Below are 24187 nucleotides of genomic sequence, written 5' to 3'. Positions count from 1 at the left end.
GCGCCCCCCCCCGGTCCCCCGGCGGGGTGAGTTTGCGGGGGGGGGGGGGTGAGGGGGCTCTGTTCTGCCCCCTCCAGCTCTGGCTGGGCAAAGCCAGCCCGCAGCTCCCTTCTGCTGGGGGCAGGGCTGGAGCACCCCCACCGCTGACCAGGGCTGGTGCAGGCAGGCTCAGATTTCCCACCAGCACGGGACTCCTGAGCCCAATCCCAGCCAGCCAGGGCAGTTCACGTCCCCAAGACACCATGATCCTGGTGCGTGTTGTGGGGAGACGGGCAGGACCTGCTCCCAGCTGGGCAGGGGAAGCATGAATCCCACACTGCCTCCACCTGGCTGGGATCAGGTTCTGGGGCCCTACACTGCCTCTGCCTGGCTCTTGCCCAGCCAGCGTTGGCCTTTGGGACTCATTACCCTCACCCGGCTAGGATTTGGCTTCAGCTGGGCAGAAACAGTGCTGGGCTCCAAGGGGCCGTGGCGTGTGACAGATTGAGTCTCAGCATGCGGGGGTGATGCAGGGCCCAATCTGGCCTATGGACTGGCCCCAGACCATTCATCTGGCCCAAGGGGCCAAAAGTATGAGCACCACTGGGATAAACCATTATACCTCCATTAAAACCTGTAAAGGACTATACATCGGGCGAAGAACTAGCCCATAAGAAGCTGGACTGGTCTGAAATATTAAGTTATTACAGTAACACTTCTTCAAAAGTGTCAGCAGAATCAGAAAGTACAAAATTGTTAAGTCCTTATATAGATCTATCTGCAGTGAATGAACAATGCAACCAGCGCATGTTTGACTGACATTTACAATATTGGTGTTTGATTGAGGTCACCCAGTTTTTACACATCATAAAGATCTCAACAGTCACGAGTTAGGTGTCTGCATTTAGCAATAATACCAAGAGAGAAATGTATCCCAGACCAAACATCTATGGAGGTGGTAAAAATATTCTGGTAGAGACCTCTCAAAATCTTTGAAGATTCAATTAAAGAATGAAGATGCACAGTGAGATGAATATTCTGTCTAAAGCCTAAAAAGCTGCTGCTTCTGCTGCTGTAAAGAACTGACAATGCTAAGAGGGAGAAAGACCGTACTGACTTTGGGCATGGCAGGCTTTAATTTGTATCTCATATATTAGGAAAGGCTCTTCAAGTACAACTTCCGTGCAAAAAAGTCTGATTACTACTGCAGTGTGAAGATCCAAACAGAAGGCTAGGAGATAGTCTCTTCGGTCACAACTTGTACGAGACTTAAGTCAACGGGAGACAGAAATGCACATGAAGGCATGGACCCTGCTTCTTCCTGGGTGTTTGAGAGGATGTAGGAGTGATTATCTGGAACATTAACATTCCATGTTTACATGTTTTTGAAACAGTAGTTGTGCTTGCTAAAGTACCCATTGTCTTTCCAAGGTTGGAGATCAATGGACTGCTTTTCAATGGCTTCTTCTGATGGAAATAAAAGTTGCAACAAAATGGGTCCAAACCAGAAGTCTTTGCTTATATAAAATTTCCACTGACTTGCAACATGAACAAGCTTGAATATGGTCTCCAAACTTTGACTCAAAAAAATGTAAACAACATCTGGTGACATATGGCCTAAGTTCTGCTGTGGCTCACACAGAAAGGCCCCTTTGCCCATTGATTGTTCTCACTTAATAATTTGGTTCCGAGATATCCGTGATCACGGTCCTGAAGAGCTTGTTTTCCCAGTCTGACAGCTGCTGCACAAAACCCCGGTTTGGCCTCATGTTTGTTTTGCATTGCAGGACGTGATGCCAAGCCCTCTGTAAATACAGATAAAGAAAAGGAGACGCGTCAGGACCTTAATGACAGAACACCCCCCTTCTCCCACCCCTCCAGCTTCTAAGGATAAATATCGTTGCTTTATTTTATCATAGAAGTGTCTAGGAGGCCCAGTGGTAGATGCCTCATAAAAATGTAGACAAAGACCAATGATTATATTAAAATTAAGGGCAAAATTCCCTATTGACAGCAGAGGACTATAGGATTTGGCTCTCCTGTACCTGAAGGAGAGAGAGAAGCTTTGTCTGCCTCCCTAAATACAAAACAGCATAGCATCCTATTGACTAAACATGCTAGTTAAAGTAACATATCTGAGATATGGACTCATAGGCTAACATGTGACTCTCTTCCAAGTCCAGACCATTCATTTTCCTGCCCAGTCTGAGTTGGTTTATCCTGTACTGTTTTGGTGAGCCAAAAGTAATCCAATATAGGCTGGATTCGAGAGAGAATGGAGGTGTAGGAATTTACATGGAAAAGTTTAGCTTGGTTCCTTGGGAGTAAAAATAGAGTAGGAACAGCATCGCACCGGTCTGGTGAATGGTAATGCTGCTAATGGGACCCACCTACAAACCACAGATTGGTCCTGATTTTGAAGTCTAAATTCAGTCACATGGAGTGATGTTAGATACAGCTAGTGTCAAATCAATGGACAAGGAAGTAAATGTAATATAGTCACACTGTAGCCCACACAGTTGTATATGTATTCCTTCCACATTATACACAGCATAGGAAGCTACAGACGCATACCAAGGCACTGGACATAGTTTAGATCCAGATCTGAAGTCGCAAGCAGCTCTTTCTCTCTCTGATGGGCTGAACTGATATTCATATTACTATCTCTGAATGGTGCAGCTCAGGCCTCAATCTACGATATACATCATTCTCCACTGATCAGACCATAGGTCCATCTTGCCCAGTATCCTGTGCCATGCAGTGGCAGGGAGTGGATGCTGAAAGGGAAAGTGAACTGGGTCTGACCAGGGTTTTTCCTACTGTTCCTCTCTCACTTGCAACCTCCAGCATTTAAGGTCTAGGAAGTTCTAAGGCTGCAGTAACACAGCACTGAAATTCTACTTTTGATTCCTTGGTTTGATGGCACTGTAAAATGCTGCTGATTTCTCTCAGTCATAGGGAAAAGAGCAGCCAAAGAGCAACTATTTGCAGCTGCCTACCTAGTGCCTGGGCTGGCACAACAGGACATGGCACAGCACTGATTTATAATGACAGAGAAGCCACAGAGCTGTCCAGCCCTCCCAGAGTGAAGATCACAGCCATCTTGATTATCTGTGCTGGGCAAACTGTTACATGGCAAGGGTGTTTTGCAGACAGTGCTGCACTTTACTCAGGGTATACCACAGAAATTGCTGACAAAAGCCATTCTCCCCACATAAAACCAGAATGTCCAGTAGCAATTGGACTGTAATAAAGGTTGCTTAATGAGATTAAAGGTGAAAAGATAGTGTATGGGGGTTTTCCTTGATCTCTGTGATTCTGGGGACTAAGGGTCTAAATTCTCCAACCTTTGGTCCTATGAGTAATTCTTAATCACAAAAATTAGTCCCACTGACTTCAGTAGCTCTACTCATGCATTAATTGCTCATGTGAGTAAGGGTCTGCATGTCCTAACATGCAGTTTCTTTTTAACACTCCTGTCTCCAGGATTCCTGAAGCCTTGCTAGAGCTTTTCAGGACCTCTGTCCAAATCATAAAGGATTTTATTGAAAAATAAGTTGAGTATATTATACTGCTGCTGTCCAAACACTGAGGGGATTTGTCTATCAGAATATTCCCATAGGAAAGCTTCATGGAACAGGACTCCGGTGCAGATCTAATTTTAAAAGCTAGACAAGGTATTAAGACAAAGCCATTGATCACAATGAAGAGAAATGGCAGTTGTCAGCCTTTGACTGTTGCACTTTGGGTGCAAGAACCTACAGTAATTTAGTAGGGCTCAGCCTATGAGGGAGCAATAGTGAGAGGACTGTTATCAGTCCATGGGAGCAATTACACCCATATTAGTAGGGTAGCTTGGTAAGAATTGATGCCTGTGCTTTGCATACAGATAACCTCTTCTGTGTTGGCAAACTCACCCCGCAGTTCCCCTCTGACATATATCTTGGTAGAACAGACCCTCTGCTTGTGTTGCAAGTGCTTACACAATCAGTTAAATGGCTAGACCTGTGCTCTACTTCTGTATGATCTGTATTCACAGCTCTGTGAGTCAGAAAGAAGTCTCCATTTTTCAAACAAGACCAAGATTTTTATGGGGGCTCCTTCCAAAGACAATGGCAATTTCCCTGGGGGAGATCAGCTACGACATATCCTGGCCTATACTAAGAGGGCAGCATAAGGTATAGACAACTTCCGCAGAATACTAAGACACTTTGAATGCGCTGAGATAGGTCTTCAATCTTGTACATAGTGGGAACTCCTCATCTTTTCCCCATTATTTTGCTTAAGCTGTACAGAACTATGACATTAAGGTACTTCCCCTTTAATGTTTAGAAGACCATGCCTATTCTACATCTCCATATAAGAATAACCAGGGGACAGGGAAGCAATTTGTCGTTTATAAAAAAGCCCATGCTGCTGAGTCCAGGTTTAGGCCAGAGTTTCACAAGGTGAGCCAGACCTTACCACACCCCTCAGTACTGAGGGACAAAGCTGGCTCATGGGAGCCCCCACGGTCTCTTTCTCATTCAGATAGAGGAAACAGGAGTTGCTTGGATTTTAATCCTTCCAGTCAGCCATAGTTGTTACTTTGGGGTTTGCTAGGGAACAGTACTTTTCTCACATTCTGCGATATATTACCACAGGCCCATGAATCAAACCCAGGCCTCCTCCTTGACATTACAGATATGTCTCTGTCTACATTGTTTTATTCATCGGGGACTCCGCATTAAATCGCAGGTTGTGTTGCTCATTACTGCAGCACCTCAGAAGGCTTCAGCAAATGATGTTCAGGAGACCCAAGAGGCTCTCTGTGGGAGGTAGAAGTGTTGACATACCTTTAAGGGGAAAAAGGATGAATGCATGAGGAAGGCTATTACTGCTGTGCTGCTTCGACTTATACCCAAGTCAGAGAAAACCAGTACTGCTCCATGAGTAATTTGAGCATCTAAAAAGAGAAATTCCAGCAACAACTAATGTCACACACGGAAAACCTCACCCACTTCTTTTAAAGTGAACTTTTGATTCTGAGAAAGGTGCCAGGCTAACGGTTCCAGAGACACAAGCTTTCTCGATCCACTAAATAGGTATAGGCAGGCAGTATCAGAGCAAGGTTCTCTACCACTGCTCCATAAGTTTGTTTTCACTAGGAATCATCTCTGTGCTTAAACACAGCTGCAAAGTTACCAATCAGTAAAAGGCACTGCAAACCAGTATCACCATTGTCAGAAAACTGTCTAAGGCTTGCTTATAGTGACGGATCAGTCGTGGCCAAACATCGCTTGTAATAAAAGACTCTTCAACCTTTACACGGAGGGATCACTGTGAAGGATAGTGGTGGAATTCCACTGTCACCTCCTCAGTCTGTCTTCTAGGACTACCAGTGGGGAGTAAGTGAATGTAGCAGTGGTGGTGTTTTAACTGGGATGTAGATAACTGTTGTAACAGGGTCCCTACCCTATTACTGAGGGGAAGAGGGAGCTCAGGGTCATCTGGCCAACCAATGCCCCTTGAAAAGATTTATAAAGGAAACAAGACCTTAAATAAAATGGACGCCTGCCCCAGGTGCAGGTGGTGATTGACAGGCCTAGGGTGGACGTAGAGAGTCAGGTGACTCAAGAGACAGACTCATAAACTGAGGGGTGGACCCAAGCAGGGCAGTCTGGCTGTAGGAGCTAGGACCTGCAGGAGGCAGAGCCAGCCTAGATGGCCTGCAAAGGAAGGACTCTGCACTGCAGGGAGGTTGGAAGAAACCCTGTACTGCAAAAGAGAAATGCCTTGAGTCTTTGCAGTAGTACTACCGCAGGGTGGAATTATTCCCATCAGGGGAATCTGTTGTTTTAGGAGAAGATGCTCATGCTTTTGCTTTGTGTCAAGACTGGAGGACTGGATGTGGCTGTAAGGGGAGGTTCTGGAAGCCACCCAGGTGCTGCGGGGGTATCCCACACAGGGCACTTCCAGGGCTTCAAGTCTGGTGGGCTGCGTCGGGCAGAAGCACAAACACAACAAAAGCAGGACTGCTGTGTATTGGAGGACTGTGGTACCACACAGCAAAGATTGGGGATGCAAGCCCAGCCTGCAAGGGTGAATCCATGGGTCAAAGAGTCCAGAGCTCATGAGGGCAAAACCAAGGACTGAGGGGCCCAGAGCCCAAGAGGGTGTGACTGGATCTGGACCCTGGGAGCCTATGCCCCAGTACAGTGGACCTCAGGCACAGGGACCACCCAGCTAGAGTAAAGTGGACTAAATTCAGGGAGCCACAGCCCAACCAAAACCCTGTTTGCTGTCTAGGGGCAGCCTCCATGTCAAACAATAACACTGAGGTGTGGCAGGTGGGATAACAGGGTGAGACCCAGAGGAGATAACAAGGTGGGGTCCAGGTGGTGGCCAGGAGGGACAACTTTGTTGCTCCAGTACTGGGGTGCATTACACTGGCCACTGGAAATGACTAAGGCTAGCAAACTCACTTGGCACAAGTTCCCAGTTGTTCTTCAGATGATCAGTCATTCCTAACCTACATCAGATGCGTGCCCATTGCCTAGAGCTGAAGAGGCTCTATATCTTAATCTTCTTGCCCATTCAGAGGTCTTTGACATCATCTGACACCTTGTGACAAACAGGAGGTGATAACTTTGTAATGGCAGTTCAGTGACTACTTAATCTGATCTATTGTTATTTCTAACTGAATGAATTCTGATTGGAACATGCTGTTATTCTTTTTGCTGGACAAATGCCTGAACAGTGATCCTAATCGCTACTCAGGACCAGGTTCTGACACCAGTGAGTGTACTGGGTGGTGAGTAATTCCATTTCAATATTTGGGACCACTCACAGAGCAGGATACTCCTGGGTGAAGGGGCAGGAGTCAGAGATTTCAGTCTGGTTCATTCCAAAATCTTTGTTCCTTCATCAGAAAGGTTATCGGTCCACAACTGTGCACCGTCAGTGAGCAGGGGTGTTTGAGAGCAGAATTCCTAGTGTTGAAAGATACTGAACTTCAAGTCACTGGAGCTGTTTGTTTGCATATTGACATAATATCTGCATGCAGCTGAGATCTCAGTGGTTATAGCTCAAGATGCACCTACCTATGAAGTGACAAATATTGGGAAAAAAGGAAAACAAATCTGCATCAGGAGAATCCGGGACAGAAATATGAAGGAATTTTTCATTTTCTTCTGTGAAACTGGAAAAAGAACATATAGCAGATCTATTAAATAGGCCAATAAAGCAGTTTTGCACGTTTCTACTTGCTAGAGCAAGTTACTAAATTATTAAGCAGATGGGTCCTAGCACCAACCTGTCCACCTGCCTCTGACTCAAATTGGGTTAATCTATCCCACAGCCTTAAAAAGTTCTTGACTGCTGTCTTAGGTAAATAATAGATTTGATTCTCATAGTAAGGATGGTCTGTAAATAAATCAAGCTGCTTTCTATGTATAACCAAAGTGTTTGAATATTTTCCCATTTTATACCACATATGTATTTATGTATGAACATGCCTCTGTTCCATGTTCCCTCTGGGAGGTAGAGGAAGGCAAATACACTGAAAATGAGTGTTCCTTTGATTCATGCATTTTGGAAATTTTCCCCCCAAAATATGATCACACACAAAGCTGCTTCCTGAGGTTTCTTGCTTCACAAGGCATAAAACACTTCAGTATCTGAACTCATCAAGTAAAGGATGCAAAGCAATAAAAGAAGAATGTTCCAAGCTGGAACAATAACACTGGATGTTTGGGTTTTTCAAGCTCTGTGACTTGTTCATTAGCTCAAGTGCCTTGTCAAATAGCTTTGGTCACAAGAATACAGTAAAGTAGTGGTGTCAAACATGCACCCTGTCTGGCCTGCTGGGCTACCAGTGCGCCATGGGAAGTTGGGAGTATGGTCTGCTTCAGAATTCAAGACCCTTTGGCCCTGCTGGCCATGCCCATTGGTGGCAAGCTTGGCTCACTGCTGCCACCCTTGGACTTGCTCTCCCAGATTCAGTGCTGCTGTCAGTCCACTGGTGGACCTTTCCCTGGACTTTTTGCTTCCTCCAGACCCCTTGCCACTGCTGCTGGACTTCTTACTGCCCCCTGAGTCCCTCACTGCCACTGCTGCTGTTGCAGTGGCTACAGCAGCCGCTCCTGTTCCCTGCACTGGATCCAGCCCATGAGAAGCCCTGTGGTCAGGATCTGGCCTGGGGCCCCAGGTGGGTTAGATACTCCTGCAGTAAAAGAAATCAGGACAGGGAGAGTAAATGATGGTTTTTAAATTTTCTTCTTAAAAGTTGCTTCAGGATGTTAATATTAAGTTCTCAGTGAAGAGTGTTGCTAAATGTTGGAATTCCACTATTAAACACCACACTCATCAGAGATGCTCAGCTCCCAACCTCCAGGCCAGATCTGGCCCATGGAGCCATGTAAACTGGTCCACAGGTCTCCTTATAGGTCTAGGAATTTGGCACTGGGAAAGCAGTGGCAATTACCAACAGGCAATGGGAGAGTCCCTGTTCCCCCAAGCACCTCCCAGAGTAACAAGGAATACCGGCCATAAGTTGACTGAGAGTAGATTCAGGCTAGATATCAGGAGGCATTACTTCACAGTCAGGGCAGCTAGGATCTGGAACCAACTTCCAAGGGAAGTGCTTGCTCCTACCCTGGAGGTCTTCAAAAGGAGGCTAGATAATCACTTAGCTGGGGTCGTTTGACCCCAGCACTCTTCCCTGCCCATGGCAGGGGGTTGGACTTGATGATCTGCTCAGGTCCTTTTCGACCCTACCAGCTATGAAACTATGAAACACTGCCACAGCTCCCCTGCCATCACATTTCCAAGCCCCACACAACTGGGTTAGCCCTAGCTGGGCCAGCCCCACATGACAGGGTCAAGCCCTGTTCCCGGGTAGCTGGACTGAGCTGGGACCTGATCTGACCATGAGGCAACAGACTGGCCAGAGCCCAATACAGCTGCATGGGTATAGTATGGCTGAGGCCTGATCCAGCTGTGCAGACACAACCTGACCAGGGCCTGATGCAGCCATGTGGGGCTAGGGCCCAATGAAGACACGTGACCAGGTGGGGCCCAATGCAGCCAAGTGGGACTGGGCTCTGGCCAGGCCATTCTTGAATAGCTACCTTGGGCCCTGGCAGTCAGATCGGACGTGGCCAGGCTGTTTAAGTGTGTGGCTGGATCAGGCCCCAGCTGGGCCAGCACCATGCACTAGATACAGCCTGTGGATGGACCTGGGACTGCTCATCTGACCTGCAAGCTAAAAAGGCTGGGCATCACTGCCCTACATAGCATCATTCTTTCCAAGACAGGGTAGGCTGATGCTGTAATGCATCTTTGCTTTGCCACCTTTGAGGTGCAGATGCCAGAACAGCAAGTACTGAACATCTTTAAGTTCAAGCCACTGCTTCTTGCCAATCTGCTGCTCTGGTGAATAAGAGCCTAAGAATACACAGTTTCTGCTAAGGGGCTCTCAAACTATAACAGTTGGCAGCGTTTCACATGCACGGAACCACTGATGTAAATCCAGCTGGATATTTTGACTTACAGTGTTGCTGTGTCCTCTGAGATGTTGACTTGTGCTTTGATCTTCAGATCTTTCTGAATCTGACGATCACAGGCTTGCCTCAAATTGCCCATATATAGCTTAGCAGGAAGTATCTCTACTGGATATGGCTGAAAGTCTTCTAGTTCCTGCAGAAGAGAAACAAAAGAATCACTAGAGAGTGAGGGCTGTATTTCTACTTGCATTCATAGTCACTTTGAAAGTTCATAAATCTTAGCATTGATTGATTTCTTCTTATGATTCAGTCCGTGGTCCACATCCATATTCAATAACAGTGATTTGTTTAATCAGTTGGACATTATAAGAAACGACAGTCAACACTAAATATAGTAAATAAAGTTAAGAGTGTCAGAGCCATGGTGGCCCAGGTTGAAATGGCATTTCAACATAAGATAGACTATGTCCCTTGTCATATGTGCAGGAACAGTGACACATCTGATTCACCAGTGTTTGAAGATGACTTGTTTCAAAGTCAAGTGAAATCACTTGCCAATTAAAAGGACTGCACCTGTGATTGCATAACACAACTCCACCTCACTTCTGCTCAAGCAAGACAATTTTGAGTGCAGCTTAGCGGGCTCTGGTTTGGGAAGCATGAAGTTAAGGACAACATTTTATATCCAGGCCAAGAGCAGAAGGAAAGAGTACTGAGCTGGTGACTATGCATCGCTGCCCACCACCGAACTGCAGCCAGCACTGGGCTAGAGCACAACAGCTGCTCAACAGAACACATTATAAAGAAACTTAGGGCAAGAAGTAAAGGAAAACGTGGTATCCAGCAGAAACTGCAGAGAAAATTTAGGGAGATGGAATGTTATATAAATCATCATCATAAAACAGCAAAACAGAAACATAAAGCCAATTTATTTTTTTTCCTTTGCAGGTCACCTTAAGTCACCTTGTTAAGCAAACAAATGGCACTGAAGCACTGCACAGGCCTGTGCTGCATTACTGATGGATTTTGTCAAAGACCCGTGTATTGATGTGTCACCAGACTTTTTGTAAAGCCTGGCCCAAGATGTTGAAAAGATGATGATGATGATGATGATGATAAGCTAGGCAGGATCCAGGCTGATCACTATTTGCAAAATAACTCAATATGCTTCAGGAGATAAATCAAGTGATTTTGGGTGATGACACTCTTCTCCATGACTCAGTATTGAAACAATACATCTGCATTTACAGTGGTATCCTTCATGAAGAAAGGCAGGACACATCTGGGACTTGTCAGTTGGGAAACATTTTTCAGAATGAAGTGTGCTGGTTTTAAAATAACATGATAATATCTCAGATTCCTATAACTTAAAAGGAATTGGAAAAAACATCTTCTTTTTGTTATAATTAACTCCACCTTCTGTTTAGTGAATTTCATCCTTATTAAATCAAGTGCCCTTGATTGTTTTCTTGAGTTTTTCCACTTAGTAATAGAGAGAGGAAAACCAGTGAAAAACAAATGAACATGGTTGTAAAAGAACAGTAATTAGCAGGGAGACTCAGGTGCAAAGGTACTATCAGAAATGATTTATAAGTCCTTTTCTGAAGTTGGTTAAACACCAAGTTGACAGAGTCCCTTTAATTATTAATGGACAATTCCCTGGCATTAGCCAAATACACATAAAATCATTGTATACATAGAACAAAGGCCTGGCCCTTCTCATCTAAGAAGCTCACCTGAGGCATCCAGAATATTTTCTGAGTTCTCAAAAAATGATAGCAGGCAGAGAAACGCTCATATCCACCTTTCAGGATGCGAACTGGGTGATGAGTAAACTGCTCTAAGACTCTGGCACACTGGATGGCAGTGCCTGCTTCAGCATCTATAGACATAAAAAAGCATGTTTTCTGAAGGGAAACGACAAGGAGGCTAGACTTAGAGTGCCTGGGCTGAAATCCTAGCATCGCTGATGTCAATGGTGACAATTCCTTTAATTATAGAGAGGCCAGCTCTGAAGGACCCCAAGGGAACTGTTAAAAGTTACACTAAACTCCCCAGACACTGTTGCTGTACAGTAACAACTAGGGACATCCTGTATGCCCTGTGCACCTGTTGTCTGGAGAGCTACCTTTTTCCTATTGTTCCTTCAGGTCCTTTTTTTTAATGGGGAACATGACTATTCTTCCTCTGGTGCCTTTGTAGGTCTAGGTACTATTTATCATCCTGTTAATTCTTTGCGGAGCACCCTGCAGTGAAACAAATTATAAGGAAAAACTACTATTCTAAGTAATTTATGTTAGGCCAGCAAAGAAAAGGCAGAGAAGAAAGAGGGAAGTGCTCAGGATAAAATTCCCTTAGTTGATGTTATGACCTGGTGGAGGGGGAGAGGAGTGTGGGGATTCAGATTTTACCTGCAGATGCTTAAGTAAAATGCCTGACTTTGCTCACAAAAATAATTTCACTTATGTTAAGGACATACTTAATTAGTTGCTGAACTGAGATCATTGGCCCATTGAAAAACAGGACTGGAAGGGATCTTATGAGGTCATCCAGTCCAGACTCCCGCCCAAGGCAAGTCCTATTTTTTACCGTGATAATGTAAAGAGTTTTTTTATTACCTTCAGGTTAATAGTCAAATAAAAAGACTCACTTTTGGAGCATGAAGAACTAGATTCATCTGTAGAGCTGTCATCAGCAGATTCAGTCCCTAAAAAGCAACAAGCAGACAGAGTCAATAGCATCTGAACCTGGAAGAACAGTCTAATTTCTACTTGAAACAAGAACTTTATAAGTACAACATTTTCAGATTGGAAACTAAGCCTGCCTGAGTTCCCTGAAAGCAGATCTGCATTTGTGAAGTCTAGGACAGAATGTATGAAAAACAAAGAGGCACATCACATTAAAAAAAAGAAAGGCAGGTGCAACTGAATGTTCTTGTTAACCAATCTGAAATGGGTATATCTGATAAGGGTAAATGAGGAATAAAAGTTATTCACATACCCGGACAATGGGTTTGATAAGGTTGTAAGTATCTGTCTCTAATCAGTAAACATACCTTCTTCATCCTCCTCATAATCATAATCTTCCAAGGAGCTGGTTTTGCCATCATACACAACACAATACTTAACGCACTCCAGCTCAGCTGATTCAGGTAGCAGGTATTCTCCTTTGGGACTCTGGTAAAACCAGAGAAAAATCCCATCACAAGAGTGCTTCCCCATTTTTAACATAGAAATAACTCTAGTAACTTCTTTCAAGTTATGACTGAAGAGTTATAGTTCTCTTCTGGCTATCAGGAAATCAAAGCAAAAAGGTTCACCCAGGCCAAACACCCCATTCGGTTAGTAGTGTTAAGACAGGACAGCTTTTTTAGCCAACGGCAAACAAAGGAGTGATGTGACTATCATCACATCTAGAGCCTTTTTGACTCTTTGATTTGCGCAACTAGGTATGCAACTAATGGCATTCTTCAACTGCAAGGTGCACTGTGCAAAGTGCACAAGTCCCGTTATTGGGAATTGTGTGTCTAACTCCCTTAAGTGGTTTTGTAAGCCTCAAACTTGATAAAAAGTCAACACTTCAGAATTTTTCATAGGACTCCAAAACTTAGAGATGAAAAAGGTCATCTTATCCTGTCAATATGGTAGATTCTTTAGTGCTTTGCCTTTATCTACTATTAAATAATTTAATGTGGATTAGGATAGTTCCCTACCTGTTTAGGCTAATGCTGTCTCACTCCAAAATGCCAAATCCTAGAATTACAGCCTGTGGGCGCATCCACACATGCAGGCACGTGCACTCGCAGGAACTCAAATAGGAGCAGCACAAATTTGTGCCAGGGATTTTTGCCTCAGTGCACATGCCTGGAAATGCACTCTGGTGTGGGGCAAGTTGTGGCACTTGGGGCAAAAACCCCCTGCCCAGCTCCTCCCAGATCTGCAGCCAAGGGGAACTAGAGTCTGCAGCCAACACCTATGTTGGCCCCAACAATATAAAAAGCTGCCCTGGCGAGCAGCTCGGGGAGCTTCTGAAACCCAGCCAGTTGGTATCTAGGGACACTAGCACCTTGTGCCAGCTGGACTGCTGAAGCAGCCCTAACTCAGAGTGGTCCCTGCACACTCTACAGCAGTCTGGCAGTGGGGGTTGCTGCCTGGCTGTGACCTGCTGCCACCTGTAACAGCATCCACCCCCTTGGACCTGCAGCCCCAAGGCTGCATGTCTGCCACACCTGGATGGGGTGCCCCCGCTCTGCCATTTGGGCAGCTATCGCCCAGATGTGTTCCCTGCAGTGGCCCACTTTGAACTGTCAAAGCATGTCCTCTTGGCCCCAAATGGCCAAGAGGTCAGCCACCTTGTCTGCCCTCCAGCTGGGTCCCCAGTGCTGGCCCTGGACAGGGTCCTTTGCCCGGGTCTCACCACTTGTCTCACCAGCAGAGATCCTGTTGTTCCCTGTTTAAAAATTGCAAATTTTCTGATAAGAAACCCAAATTCTCTCATTAAAATACCCAAAATAGTGTTCTTTTGCTATTAAAATGAAACGTTACTATATAGAGAGAGATCAGTCAGGCAATGTTTTATTGATATATTTACAAGTTTAAAGCAATTTGGAAGCCTACCAGTGGCTCTATCATCATAATAAAATAAATTCTAAATATCTATATGCTTTGGCATTTACTTTGGGGGGTTTTTGTCAGAAAAATCAGAGCTGCCCCTACCCCTTTTGCTCGTGGACTGCCCCCTCCCCTCCACAGGGCCCACAGCTCCCCCACACAAGGTCACAGCCTCCTCACAGGGTCCACAGCCCCCCCCACCTCGCCCACAGGACCCACAGCTCACCCTCACAATAGCAGCGGCTGTGGGGTGCTCAGGGCCTGCTGTGGCCAGAGCCTCCCCCCATGGCATGGCTGGCCCCAGCCACTTCAGAACCAGCACCTGTGCCGCTTGTTGTGGGTCTGGCCCAGTGTGGTGCAGTGCGGCATGGCACAGTGCTGTGCACCTTCAAGTAGCCCTGGGCCACTCGGGTTGTCACCCAGGGCCTGGCCTTGCTCAAAGAGACAGCATGTCATGCTGGGCCAGGTCCTGCCTCCATGGAACTGGCCCGGCCTGATGGCACACAGGGCCCATAGAGGCAGGACCCGGCTGGCCGCAGTGGGCCCTGAGTACCCCATGGCCGCTGCTGCTGTGGGTGTAAGCTGTAGGCCCTGCAGGGGACCCATCCTCCCTGACCAGCCCCCCCTACTCCCACACAACCCCCCCACATCCACAACCCCACCCCTGCCCCCACAATCCCCTCCACCCCGAGTCCTAGTTACCAGGGACAGTGCCCAGGTCATAGCCTTGTGCCACTCCTACTTGCCCCGCACACGAACACAGTGTGCTAGGGCAGCATGGGGCACCATATAGACACTCCGGCCTGATGCCAGAGCATCTCTGAAGGTCCAAGCACTGGCTTGCCTCAGGGCACAGTGGGGAACTGTGCTCTGTGCCGCTTTTCTCTGGGGGGATTTCCAGGTATCAAATTTTGAGTCCGTGCTGCAAATATGCAGTGTGGGGACTATCTTTTCATTCTCAGTGTGCCTCTTATACCGTCTCAAACTGGTTTGAGACACTTCAAGAGGAACATGCACGCTCATCTGGATGTGCCCTGTGGGTGCGGCTACACTTGCACTTTAATACACATTAGCCTATTTTAATGTGCATTAAAGCATTATTTAAAACCTATGCTACATAGTTAATGTGCATTAAGCATCATTAAAAACCATGCTCTTTAGTGCTTAGTACCTCACAAAAAAGGGTGCCTACATATAAGCAGGGAGACTGCTTCGAGACACTGTAATTCCAGCGCATCAGAGCAGATTCAATTAATCGAGTCTGCTGGGGTCGGTCCCTTCCCCCCCCCCGCCCCCCTCCCGCGTCTTGGGTATCAACATCCCCCCCGTGCTTCAAAATGGCAGTGGGGGCACTTTATCTAAAGTTCATTCAATGAGTTTTAGATAAAGTGCGCCCGTCACCATTTTGAAGTATGGGGACGTTAATACACAAGATGCTCCAGGCACTTTAATTAGAGTGGCTCTCACAGCATCCTCCTCCCCTCCCCCACTCCTGGAGCATGTGTATAAATGCCCAGAGGTGCAAGATTTAATGCGTATTAACTAAAGTGGTTTAATGCACGTTAAGACACATCCTGTGACTCTTTCCTGAACCAGAGTATTCAGTCACTGGGTTTGATCTATGTCTGCTAAGATATGGGTGTGCAAAATGCCCTTCAGATGAGAAGTAGGAGTTGCTGCTCTAAAGAAATAGTCCCTCAGAGAAGCAGACACTAGGCTTGCATTGGTGCTTTCTACTGCAGAAAGGCAGTTTTAGCTTGCACTCAGGGCTCGCTGGGGTCATGTTGGTGGCATTGTCTTGGTGACACACAATTAGAATATTCCCTCCTAGCCAGAAAAACAGAGCATGGAAGACAGCATGCACAAATTATATATCTATTTGAAAACATGGCTTACTTGTTTAACTCTTCTCGCTGTAATCACATGGCTTTCATTGTACTCATGCTTTCTACGGGCATCTGACAACAACAAAGAACAGAATGTGAATGCCTTACAAAATTCCTGGTAGTGCTGAAGCAACATTGTAGGCATGATGGTCCAGGAATTATGCACCTCAGAACTAAAGAAGAGTGCCTTGCATTCAAAAGCTTGTCCAACTCTATTCTAACTACATGCAGCTGGTCTAATAAAGATATTACCCTAAGAAATTCTTGCTTCTCACATTATTGAGTTTGGGTACTACAGAATCTGGCTGCCAATGATGTTCAGGCACTGACTTCAATGAAAGAAAGAAATGGCTTATTTAAATAGAGTGCAAAGAGCTCTACAAATTTCACAGTTAGATACCCATCACACGCCAAGTCAGTGGCCAATGCAGGTCTCCTGATTCCCAGTACATTTCCCTTTCCCCTAGATCCTGCTGTGTCTCACTTTTCACGGACAAACTTAGGGGAACAAATATTTCAGAGACACATGGAAAATGTGATCTTACTCTCAAAAGTAACCGAATATATGACTTCAAGAGCTTCCATGTTTAGTCTATCAGTTCACTTTCAGATCAAATCAGTTCAGAGGCAAAAAGCTATTTATTGGGCTCTCAGCCTTGTGTACTCAACTTCAGAGCTGATAATTGAGCCACATTATGTCTCTCACATATCACCACCAATAAGAAAGATCCTGCATGACCAGAATGTAATGTTCTTGCAGTGAGGTTGAACAGAAATAATGCAGAGCAGGATTTGGCATAGAAGTTTGAACTTAGTAATGACACAAACACCAGACCAGAATCCAGCTTTCTTTTAAGGCTGAAAAACAGAAAGGAAGTCTCATGGTATGGATCTGTATGGTATGTAACTCATATGCAAGTGGGGTGGATCAAAGTGAAGTAGCAGCTAACATAAAACAGGGAAGCTCTCCTTCATCTTAAACTGTCTTACACCTTCTGCTAATTGCTTTTTCTGCCATATTTATCCACATAGCGTGTAAGTTATGACACTCTCCACCAACTTCAAGACACAACATTCATATTTTTAATTACATAATCTCTGAATTTGGTACGGAAAGATTAAGTGGTTTGCATAAGAATACCGTGTCAGTAGCAACGGTCACAGTGGGAACTCGGCTTTTTCCTGAATTCCAGTCCGCAAGATCATTCTGCCTGTTCTGTCTTCATTGTAAATAAGGGTGTGTTTATTACACTAAAATAGTTATTCTGAGATAGTCATCTTGATGTGAAATGCTTGCAGAGATTGTACCTTATGTAATGGGGCCCAGCCCTGTCACTGTGGGAAGAAGCACGCCCAAAACAGATGCAGCTGTGCCACAGCCGCATGGACTGGCTGGAAGTCCACAGAGGGGTGCAGTGGCAGTTGACAGTTCCAGCTGGGGAAATGTCCCCAGCTGCGGGCAGTCAGGAGCCCTACCACCCGGACAGGGTGCAGGGAGCTAAGAGCAGCCAGCAGCGGCTGCATGGGGCTGGCTGGGGTAGAAGCAGGCAAGCAGATTTTCCCTCACCTGGCAAGAGCTCTGCAGTGAGCCTGAACCCAGACCAGGGCTGCTGGGAGCACACTGGACTCCCCACCCAGAGCGAGCAGCAGGGACCATAAATAATGAGCACAGGTAAGTGCAACCTTTTGCATTGACCTTTTTATTGATTTAAGTTTCACATTTGTGGACCCTGGGCACAGAGCCCAGGGGCCCTGGGGAAAGCCTGTGGTTCCAGTGGTGCACCCCAGCCAGCTGCCTGGGGAGGCCAGGGTCTGGATCAGTGGGTTGCCAGCAGACCCCCTGCAGCTAGAGTAAAAGGGGTCAGGGGGCCAGCAGCACGCCTAACCCAACACACCCAGCAGTGGCCCTCAGGGACTGTGGCTGCCTTGGCTGTTCACAGTTGGTGCTGTGACTTGAATTTGAACTGAGGTTGTTGTGAACAAGGGTTGGCTGGAGCCCAGTCTTGACTGCAACCATGGAGCAGGTGATGTAGCTCCTGGTGCAGCAGCAGGTGGTAGCAGCCAAAGAGACCAAGCAGCAAAAGCCCACCTGGCTGGCCTAGTGCAGCTGCAGGTACAGCTGAGGGAGTCAACACCCCAGCCAAATATATGTCCAGCCTCCTCTTGAAGACCCCCAAGGTAGGAGAGAGCACCACCTCCCTTCGGAGTCCATTCCAGACCCTGGCCACCCTAACTGCAAAGTAGTGTCTCCTGATGTCCAGCCTGAACCTTCTCTCTAACAACTTGTGGCCGTTATTCCTAGTAACCCCTGGTGGTGCCCAAGGGAACAGAGCCTCACCCAATTTCTGCTGGTCCCCACCGGTGAGTTTGCAAACGGCCACCAGATCGCCTCTCAGCCTTCTCTTGTGGAGGCTGAATAGATTCAGGCCCTTTAGCCTCTCCTCGTAGGGCCTGCCCTGCTGCCCCCTGATCGTGCGAGTGGCCCTCCTCTGGACCCCCTCAATGCTAGCCACATCCCTCTTGAAGTGCGGCACCCAGAACTGGACGCAGTACTCCAACTGTGGCCTGACCAACACCACATAGAGTGGAAGCATCCCTGGACCTGCTTGTGGTGCATCTGTAAATGCACGACAAGGTGCGGTTAGCCTTGCTGACTGCTTCCTCGCATTGGCGGCTCAGGTTCATCCTGGAGTCAGCAATGACTCCAAGATCCCTTTCTGCCACTGTTTTGACAAGAGGGGTGTTCCCCAGGCTACGGGTGTGTTGCTGGTTCCTTCTCCCTAGATGCAGTACCCTGCACTTGTCTGCACTGAATTCCATCCTATTCTCATCTGCCCACCTCTGTAACCTTTCTAGATCTAGCTAGATTCTGTCCCTCCCCTCCAGCATGCCCACCTCGCCCCACATCTTGGTGTCATCAGCAAATTTGGACAGTGAGCTTTCCATACCCACATCCAGATTGCTGATAAAGATGTTGAACAGTACAGGCCCCAGGACCAAGCCCTGGGGGACTCCACTGCACGCATTGCTCCAGCTCAAAAACAATCCGTCCACCACCACTCTCTGGGTGTGACCATCTAGCCAATTTGTCACTCATCTGACTGTGTAGGCATCAGTGCTGCAGTCACTACAAGTGACTACCAGGGGAGTGTGGAAGATCATCTGGGGAAAAGAACCAGCCCCCAGATAAGACCTTGCTCCAGTAGAATAGATGGAGTACACGTTTAGTGATGGGCTGCATCCATGGGAGATGGGGCACTCAAAAGAAGGCTTCTGCATTACAGTTGAGGTCTGCCTGGAAGGCTAGCGGGTGGCTGCTTTGGTGGACACTGGCTCCATGTGGACAGTGGTCCGACAAGAGTTGGTGTGGGATGCAGATTGCTGCCAGGCAATGAGCTGGAGCTGGTCTGCCTCCGTGGCAAGGCCCAGACCTACAAAAGATCCTAGGTACAGCTAACTGTGGAAGGGCACACCCACCAAGTACTAGCATGCCTAGTCAGGCACCTGGCTCACCCAGTGTTGTTAGGACAGGATCGGCCCAGCCTGTGGGAATTGTTGGGCATGCTCACTCAGTGGAAGGCACCCTAGTGTAAACCGAGGCTGCGGGTTCCTAGGGGAATCTCAGCCAAACATGAGTTTTGGAAGCCTGACCCACATTTGGGAGACCAACATGGACTGGCAACAGGAACTGGAGATGGGACAGTTTGTGGTAGAGCAGTCCCTGAAGATGGATTCAGACGGGTATATGAAGGAAGCATCACCCCAGTGGAGGAAGAGGTGGCACAACCTGATCTAGTACGAATGATACCCCAATTTGAGGTAAAGGGGCAGGGAGGAGGGTGTTGCACCAAGTAGACCATGGGCAGGGGCTAAGAAATGAGGTCTCTCAGCTCCTAGTCCTGAAGAGGTGCTGCAGAGCCCTTGTAAGAATTACCCATGAGCTCCCTACTGGGGGCCATGTGATGGAGGTAAAATCAAGAAGTGCCTTTTAGATATGTTTTTTGCCTGGGGATCCAGTGGGAGGTAGGGCAGTGTGGCAGGGCACTGTTGGTGCCTGCCACTTTAAGATCAGAGCCAAACAGCCAGCAGGTGCCTGATTCCCCCAGCCATTTTAGATCCCTGGCTGCCTATATAAATAATTCAGTTGCCTGCTGGCAGGCCAGGCAGTAACATTGCCTGGCTGTGAGGCTTCATATATCATTCTGCAGGTAAGGGAGGAGCTATAGGGGATGGCTTGGAGGCTTCTGGTCCTGGACATGACCTAAAACTGCACCCTGCTGGGAATGGGTGGCCTGGTGGGAATCTCAGTGGTGCTGGAGCCCCCAGGAAATGCCAGGCCAGTTCCCACCCCAGTGAAAAGTGGGTTGGGGAGCCTTAACCCCAGCCCCTACACCCTGCTACTAGGGCCCAGAAGGCAGACCCCAGAGGAGAGAGCGGGGCTACAGACTCAGACCTGATAGAGAGTACCCTCAACTGGTCAATGCTGGGGCTAGGACCAGAATGGTCAAAAGGGCCAGGAGGTCACCATGGCCACCATGAGGGATGCCCAGAGCTAAAAGGGCCTGGGGTTTTCAACTGGCCTTGGAGGTGAGGCCAGGGCCTGTATGGCCAAAAGTCCTGGGGGGACCACACCTGAGAGGGGAAAATAGCCTGAATGAAGGCGGGGTGGGCTGTCAGAATGGAGGGATCTTAGAGGGGTCCTGATTAGAGGAGTCTGGGGCCCAGTGTGGGGCTGGCAAGATTAACATCAGCAGATGCCATCTGTGAGGCATGGGCTCCTGTGTAGGGGAGGTACGGAGCCGCAGATAGTGCCCCCTGGTATCAGGGCAAGAAATGGGCTGCCTCCCGCCTAGTTAAGATTGTTAATTAATTAATTAATAACAAGGCATGGCAGGAAAGAAGGCGGGCAGTTGGCCCAGAAACAGGTGGGCAGACCAAAGGTAAATCGGCCCCAAGAAGACCCCCTGTTACAGGCAGTTTTGCCAGTCCTGCCCAGAGTGCCAACTAGCACACTCAAACTGTCCCCCAAAGGCCCCACTGGTTGCCATGCTGCTCATGGAAGAAGGCTTTGAATGGGTGGCCGTGGACATCATGGGGCCATTGCCTCAATGTAATGCAGGGTTCCAATACATTTTGGTTCTGGTGGATAACGCCACCTGATATTCAAAGGTGGACCCCATAAGGACAGTGACCATGGGCAAAGTGGCAAAGGAACCGCTTAAGATATTTACCCATATGGGCCTGCCGAAGGAATATTAACAGATCAGGGCAGCAATTTTTTGGCTCAGGTGTTCAAAGAGTTCTGTGCTATGTTAAGAATCTGGCATCTTCGAACATCCATTTACCTCTTAAACAGATGGGCTGACTGAATGGTTCAACCAGACCCTTAAGAGTATGCTTAAAAAGGATGCCAGGTGAGATGCGCAGAGGTGCGATAAGCCCTAATGTTTGCTTACCAAGAAGCCGCCCAGAGTACCACTGGGTTTTCACTATTTGAGCTATTGTACAGCCACCACCCCTGGGGAATTCTGGATTTGATCAAAGAAGGTTGGGAACAACAGGAAGGGTTGGCATGAAGCCTAGTAGCACATGTGCTGGAGATGAGGGAGAGGCAAACAGCCCAAGGTAGGCAGGCTGTCAAATACAATCAATGGGCATGCAAGGGGCAGTTCAATGAGGGTGATCAGGTACTGCTACCTGATGATACCACCAGGCCATAAAATTGGAGGCAACGGACATGCAAGGTGATATGACAGATGGGCCCAGTGAACTATGAGGTATGGCAGCTGGGCAGGCATAAAACCCAGCAGCTATACCATATTAACCTCCTAAAGAGGTGGGTGGATAGGGAGGCCCTGTTTGTTGCTGTAAAGGGGTGGGGGGGAGGGACCCCGAGCCCAGAATCAGACAAGTTTAGTCTGGAAGTGCCAGAACAAGGCTCAGCATGGCCTGTCAAGATGGGTGGGAGGGCTGACACACATGCAGCAGCAAGCAGCCCAGCTGGTAGAGCAATTCAGAACAGTATTTTCAGACCACCTGGGGAAAACTCAATGGGTGGAACACCAGATGGAGACCCCACCAGGTGCTAAAAAAGATTGTACGGGAGGACTGGTGGCAGATCCGCTAAAAACTCCAGGAAACTGTGCACCGGGAGGTCACCTAGATGCTAGCGGATGGGGTGGTAAAAGAATCTAGAAGCACCTGGTGAAATCCCATCAGTATGGTCCCAAAAAAGGATGGGAGCATGAGGTTTTGCATTGATTTTAGAAAAGTTAACAGCAGTGTGCTTTGATGCTTACCCCATGCCTCGGGTAGAGGTCTTGCTGGAATGGATGTGGCGGGAAGGGGGCGCAGTTTATCTCCACCATAGACGGGGTACTGGCAAATACCCCTAGGAGCAAACACTCAGGAGAAAACTCCACTTGCCACTCCATGGGGGCTTTATGAACTCATTCAGATGCTGTTTGGCCTACATGGAGTGGCAGCAGCATTCCAGCACCTGATGGATAAGGTGTTGGCACCTCATTGGGGATATGCCACTGCATATATCAACAATATGGTAGTGTACTTGGAGACCTGGGAAGAATACCCATGACATCTGATGGCAGTGTTAAAAGGACTACAAGCCACAGGTCTGATGGCCAACCCAAAGAAAGAGGGCAACAGGACACCCACTATTAGGGTTTCTGAGTGGGGGGGGATACAACCATTTGTGGATAAGGTGCAGGCCCTAAGGGATTATAACGTGCCATGAACAAAAAAACAAATGTGGTCCTTTCTGGGGCTGGCCAACTATTACTGCTGCCTAGTACCTTGACTTTCAGATGTATCCAGAAGCTGGATTTTGACCAAAGTAGAAAGTTTTACAGCCATCAAGTCACAGTCATTATAACAAAAATTACCTTTTCAGTAAGTGAATATAAAAATATACATCTGCATTCTTGTTCACTTACCCAATAGGCAGAGATAGTTTGGCTCAGTTAACCTGGTGAGGTTCATGGATTGGTTCAAGATATTGTAAAGTTCAGTGGGTTCACAAAGAACCAATCCTGCCATGTTGCTGGGTGGATATAATAATGAACAATCAAAATGTTCCAAGAAGGCGAGTCCTTGACAATCTAAATAATATTAAAAAATCACTTTTTTTTATATGTTATATTTCATCCATGAATGAAAACAATCACTTCGGACCCTGGCTTGTCCTTTGGGCCGTGTGGGATATTGAATCCATGAGGCAGTGATTCTCAACCAGGGTGAAGATTATTTTAAGCGGGCTGCAGGAAGTGTGAGGCGATAAACAAATACAGGCAGACTCTGGCTTCAGGAGTGAGGAGATAAGCAGAGGGAGGCAGGTTCATGCTCCCCCACTACCTGCCACTCTGTAAGGACATAAGTCCTGCAATTAAGAAATTAGCTTTTGAAATGGGGTGCTGCTCAGTTCCCCAAAGTGACACAGAGCGCCGCCTCGAGTCTGAAAAGGTAGAGAACCACTGCCGCAAGGACTGCAGGGGCAGAGGCCTTAACAGAGAGAGAAGAGGCCAGAATTCATCCTGAAACACACTGTGGAAGATGAAGATGGCCCGTCACGCTCAGAGCGTCTGAACCCGCCTGCGTGAGCCGGGCAGGAAATGAGAGAGAAGGATCCGGCTGTCAGGAGTCTTCGGTTATATTTTCTCAAAATGGTTCTGGGGGGTAAATGCCCTCTGTGAAGGATCTCGCTACTCAGGGCTGCTCCTGGGTGGTGCCGAGGGCGGGTGCTCAGCAGGACAGGCCCAGGCGCCTTCCCCAGGTCGCTGGCACCTGCACTGCACCTGTACTGGTGCCTCTGCCCTGCCGCTCCTGAAGCAGCGGTCGCCATGGCAACTCCCTCCTATGCCATCCTCAGCGCCGGTTGCTATGGCATCTAGCATCGGTTACCATAGCAACTGGACCAACCAGGGGCCTGGCACCTCTTTCCCCGGGGCGTCCACTGCCCTGGCCGCGCAGGAGGCGATCGCTGGCGGAAGGACCGGGCACCGGGGGCGGAGCGCCCCCCCGAGGCTGGCCGGTCGGCCGGCCAGGCCCACCCCCACCCCAAGCCCAGCCCCAGGCCCGAGCTCACCGCCCGGTTGCTACGACACGCGCTCAGCGGTAACCTAGGCTGACGTCAGAGGGGAAGACAGGCCCTCTCTCCTGCAACTCTCGCGATGTCTGGGTGGGAGGTCTCTCGCGGCATCTCGCTCGGGGC

The 24187-nt window shown here is 47.8% G+C and overlaps 1 protein-coding gene across 2 annotated transcripts; it reads right to left on the bottom strand.

Moving 5' to 3' along the window:
* Positions 1-39: 39 nt before the first annotated feature.
* Positions 40-24187, bottom strand: STYXL1 (serine/threonine/tyrosine interacting like 1). 2 transcript variants are annotated; one of them, XM_025214971.1, is made up of 10 exons: positions 24096-24187; positions 22914-23078; positions 15971-16032; positions 12520-12640; positions 12115-12171; positions 11201-11346; positions 9512-9657; positions 7062-7159; positions 4815-4924; positions 40-1784 (listed from the first exon to the last, which is right to left on the bottom strand). In XM_025214971.1, exons 2-10 carry the CDS (start codon positions 23014-23016, stop codon positions 1653-1655), a joined length of 975 nt encoding a protein of 324 aa, XP_025070756.1. In that variant the 5' UTR covers positions 23017-23078; positions 24096-24187; the 3' UTR covers positions 40-1652. The 2 variants fall into 2 exon arrangements, with proteins under 2 accessions (XP_025070756.1, XP_006033297.1); XM_006033235.3 differs by having other exon boundaries at positions 24062-24128.

This window comes from Alligator sinensis, unplaced genomic scaffold (genome assembly GCF_000455745.1).
Source record: "Alligator sinensis unplaced genomic scaffold, ASM45574v1 scaffold1420_1, whole genome shotgun sequence".
Taxonomy (NCBI): domain Eukaryota; kingdom Metazoa; phylum Chordata; order Crocodylia; family Alligatoridae; genus Alligator; species Alligator sinensis.
The sequence above is the reverse complement of the archived record's forward strand: the minus strand, read 5'-3'. Positions and strand labels throughout refer to the sequence as shown.

Bases quoted from the DNA above. Each gene is read 5' to 3' on its own strand.
- STYXL1 (XM_025214971.1), bottom strand. From the start codon at position 23,016: ATGGCAGGATTGGTTCTTTGTGAACCCACTGAACTTTACAATATCTTG. The intron at 12,641-15,970 runs GTAAGCCATGTT...TGGTTTTACCAG, and splicing joins CAGCGAGAAGAGTTAAACAA to AGTCCCAAAGGAGAATACCT. The intron at 1,785-4,814 runs GTATGTCAACAC...CTGTATTTACAG, and splicing joins CATCCTTTTTCCCCTTAAAG to AGGGCTTGGCATCACGTCCT.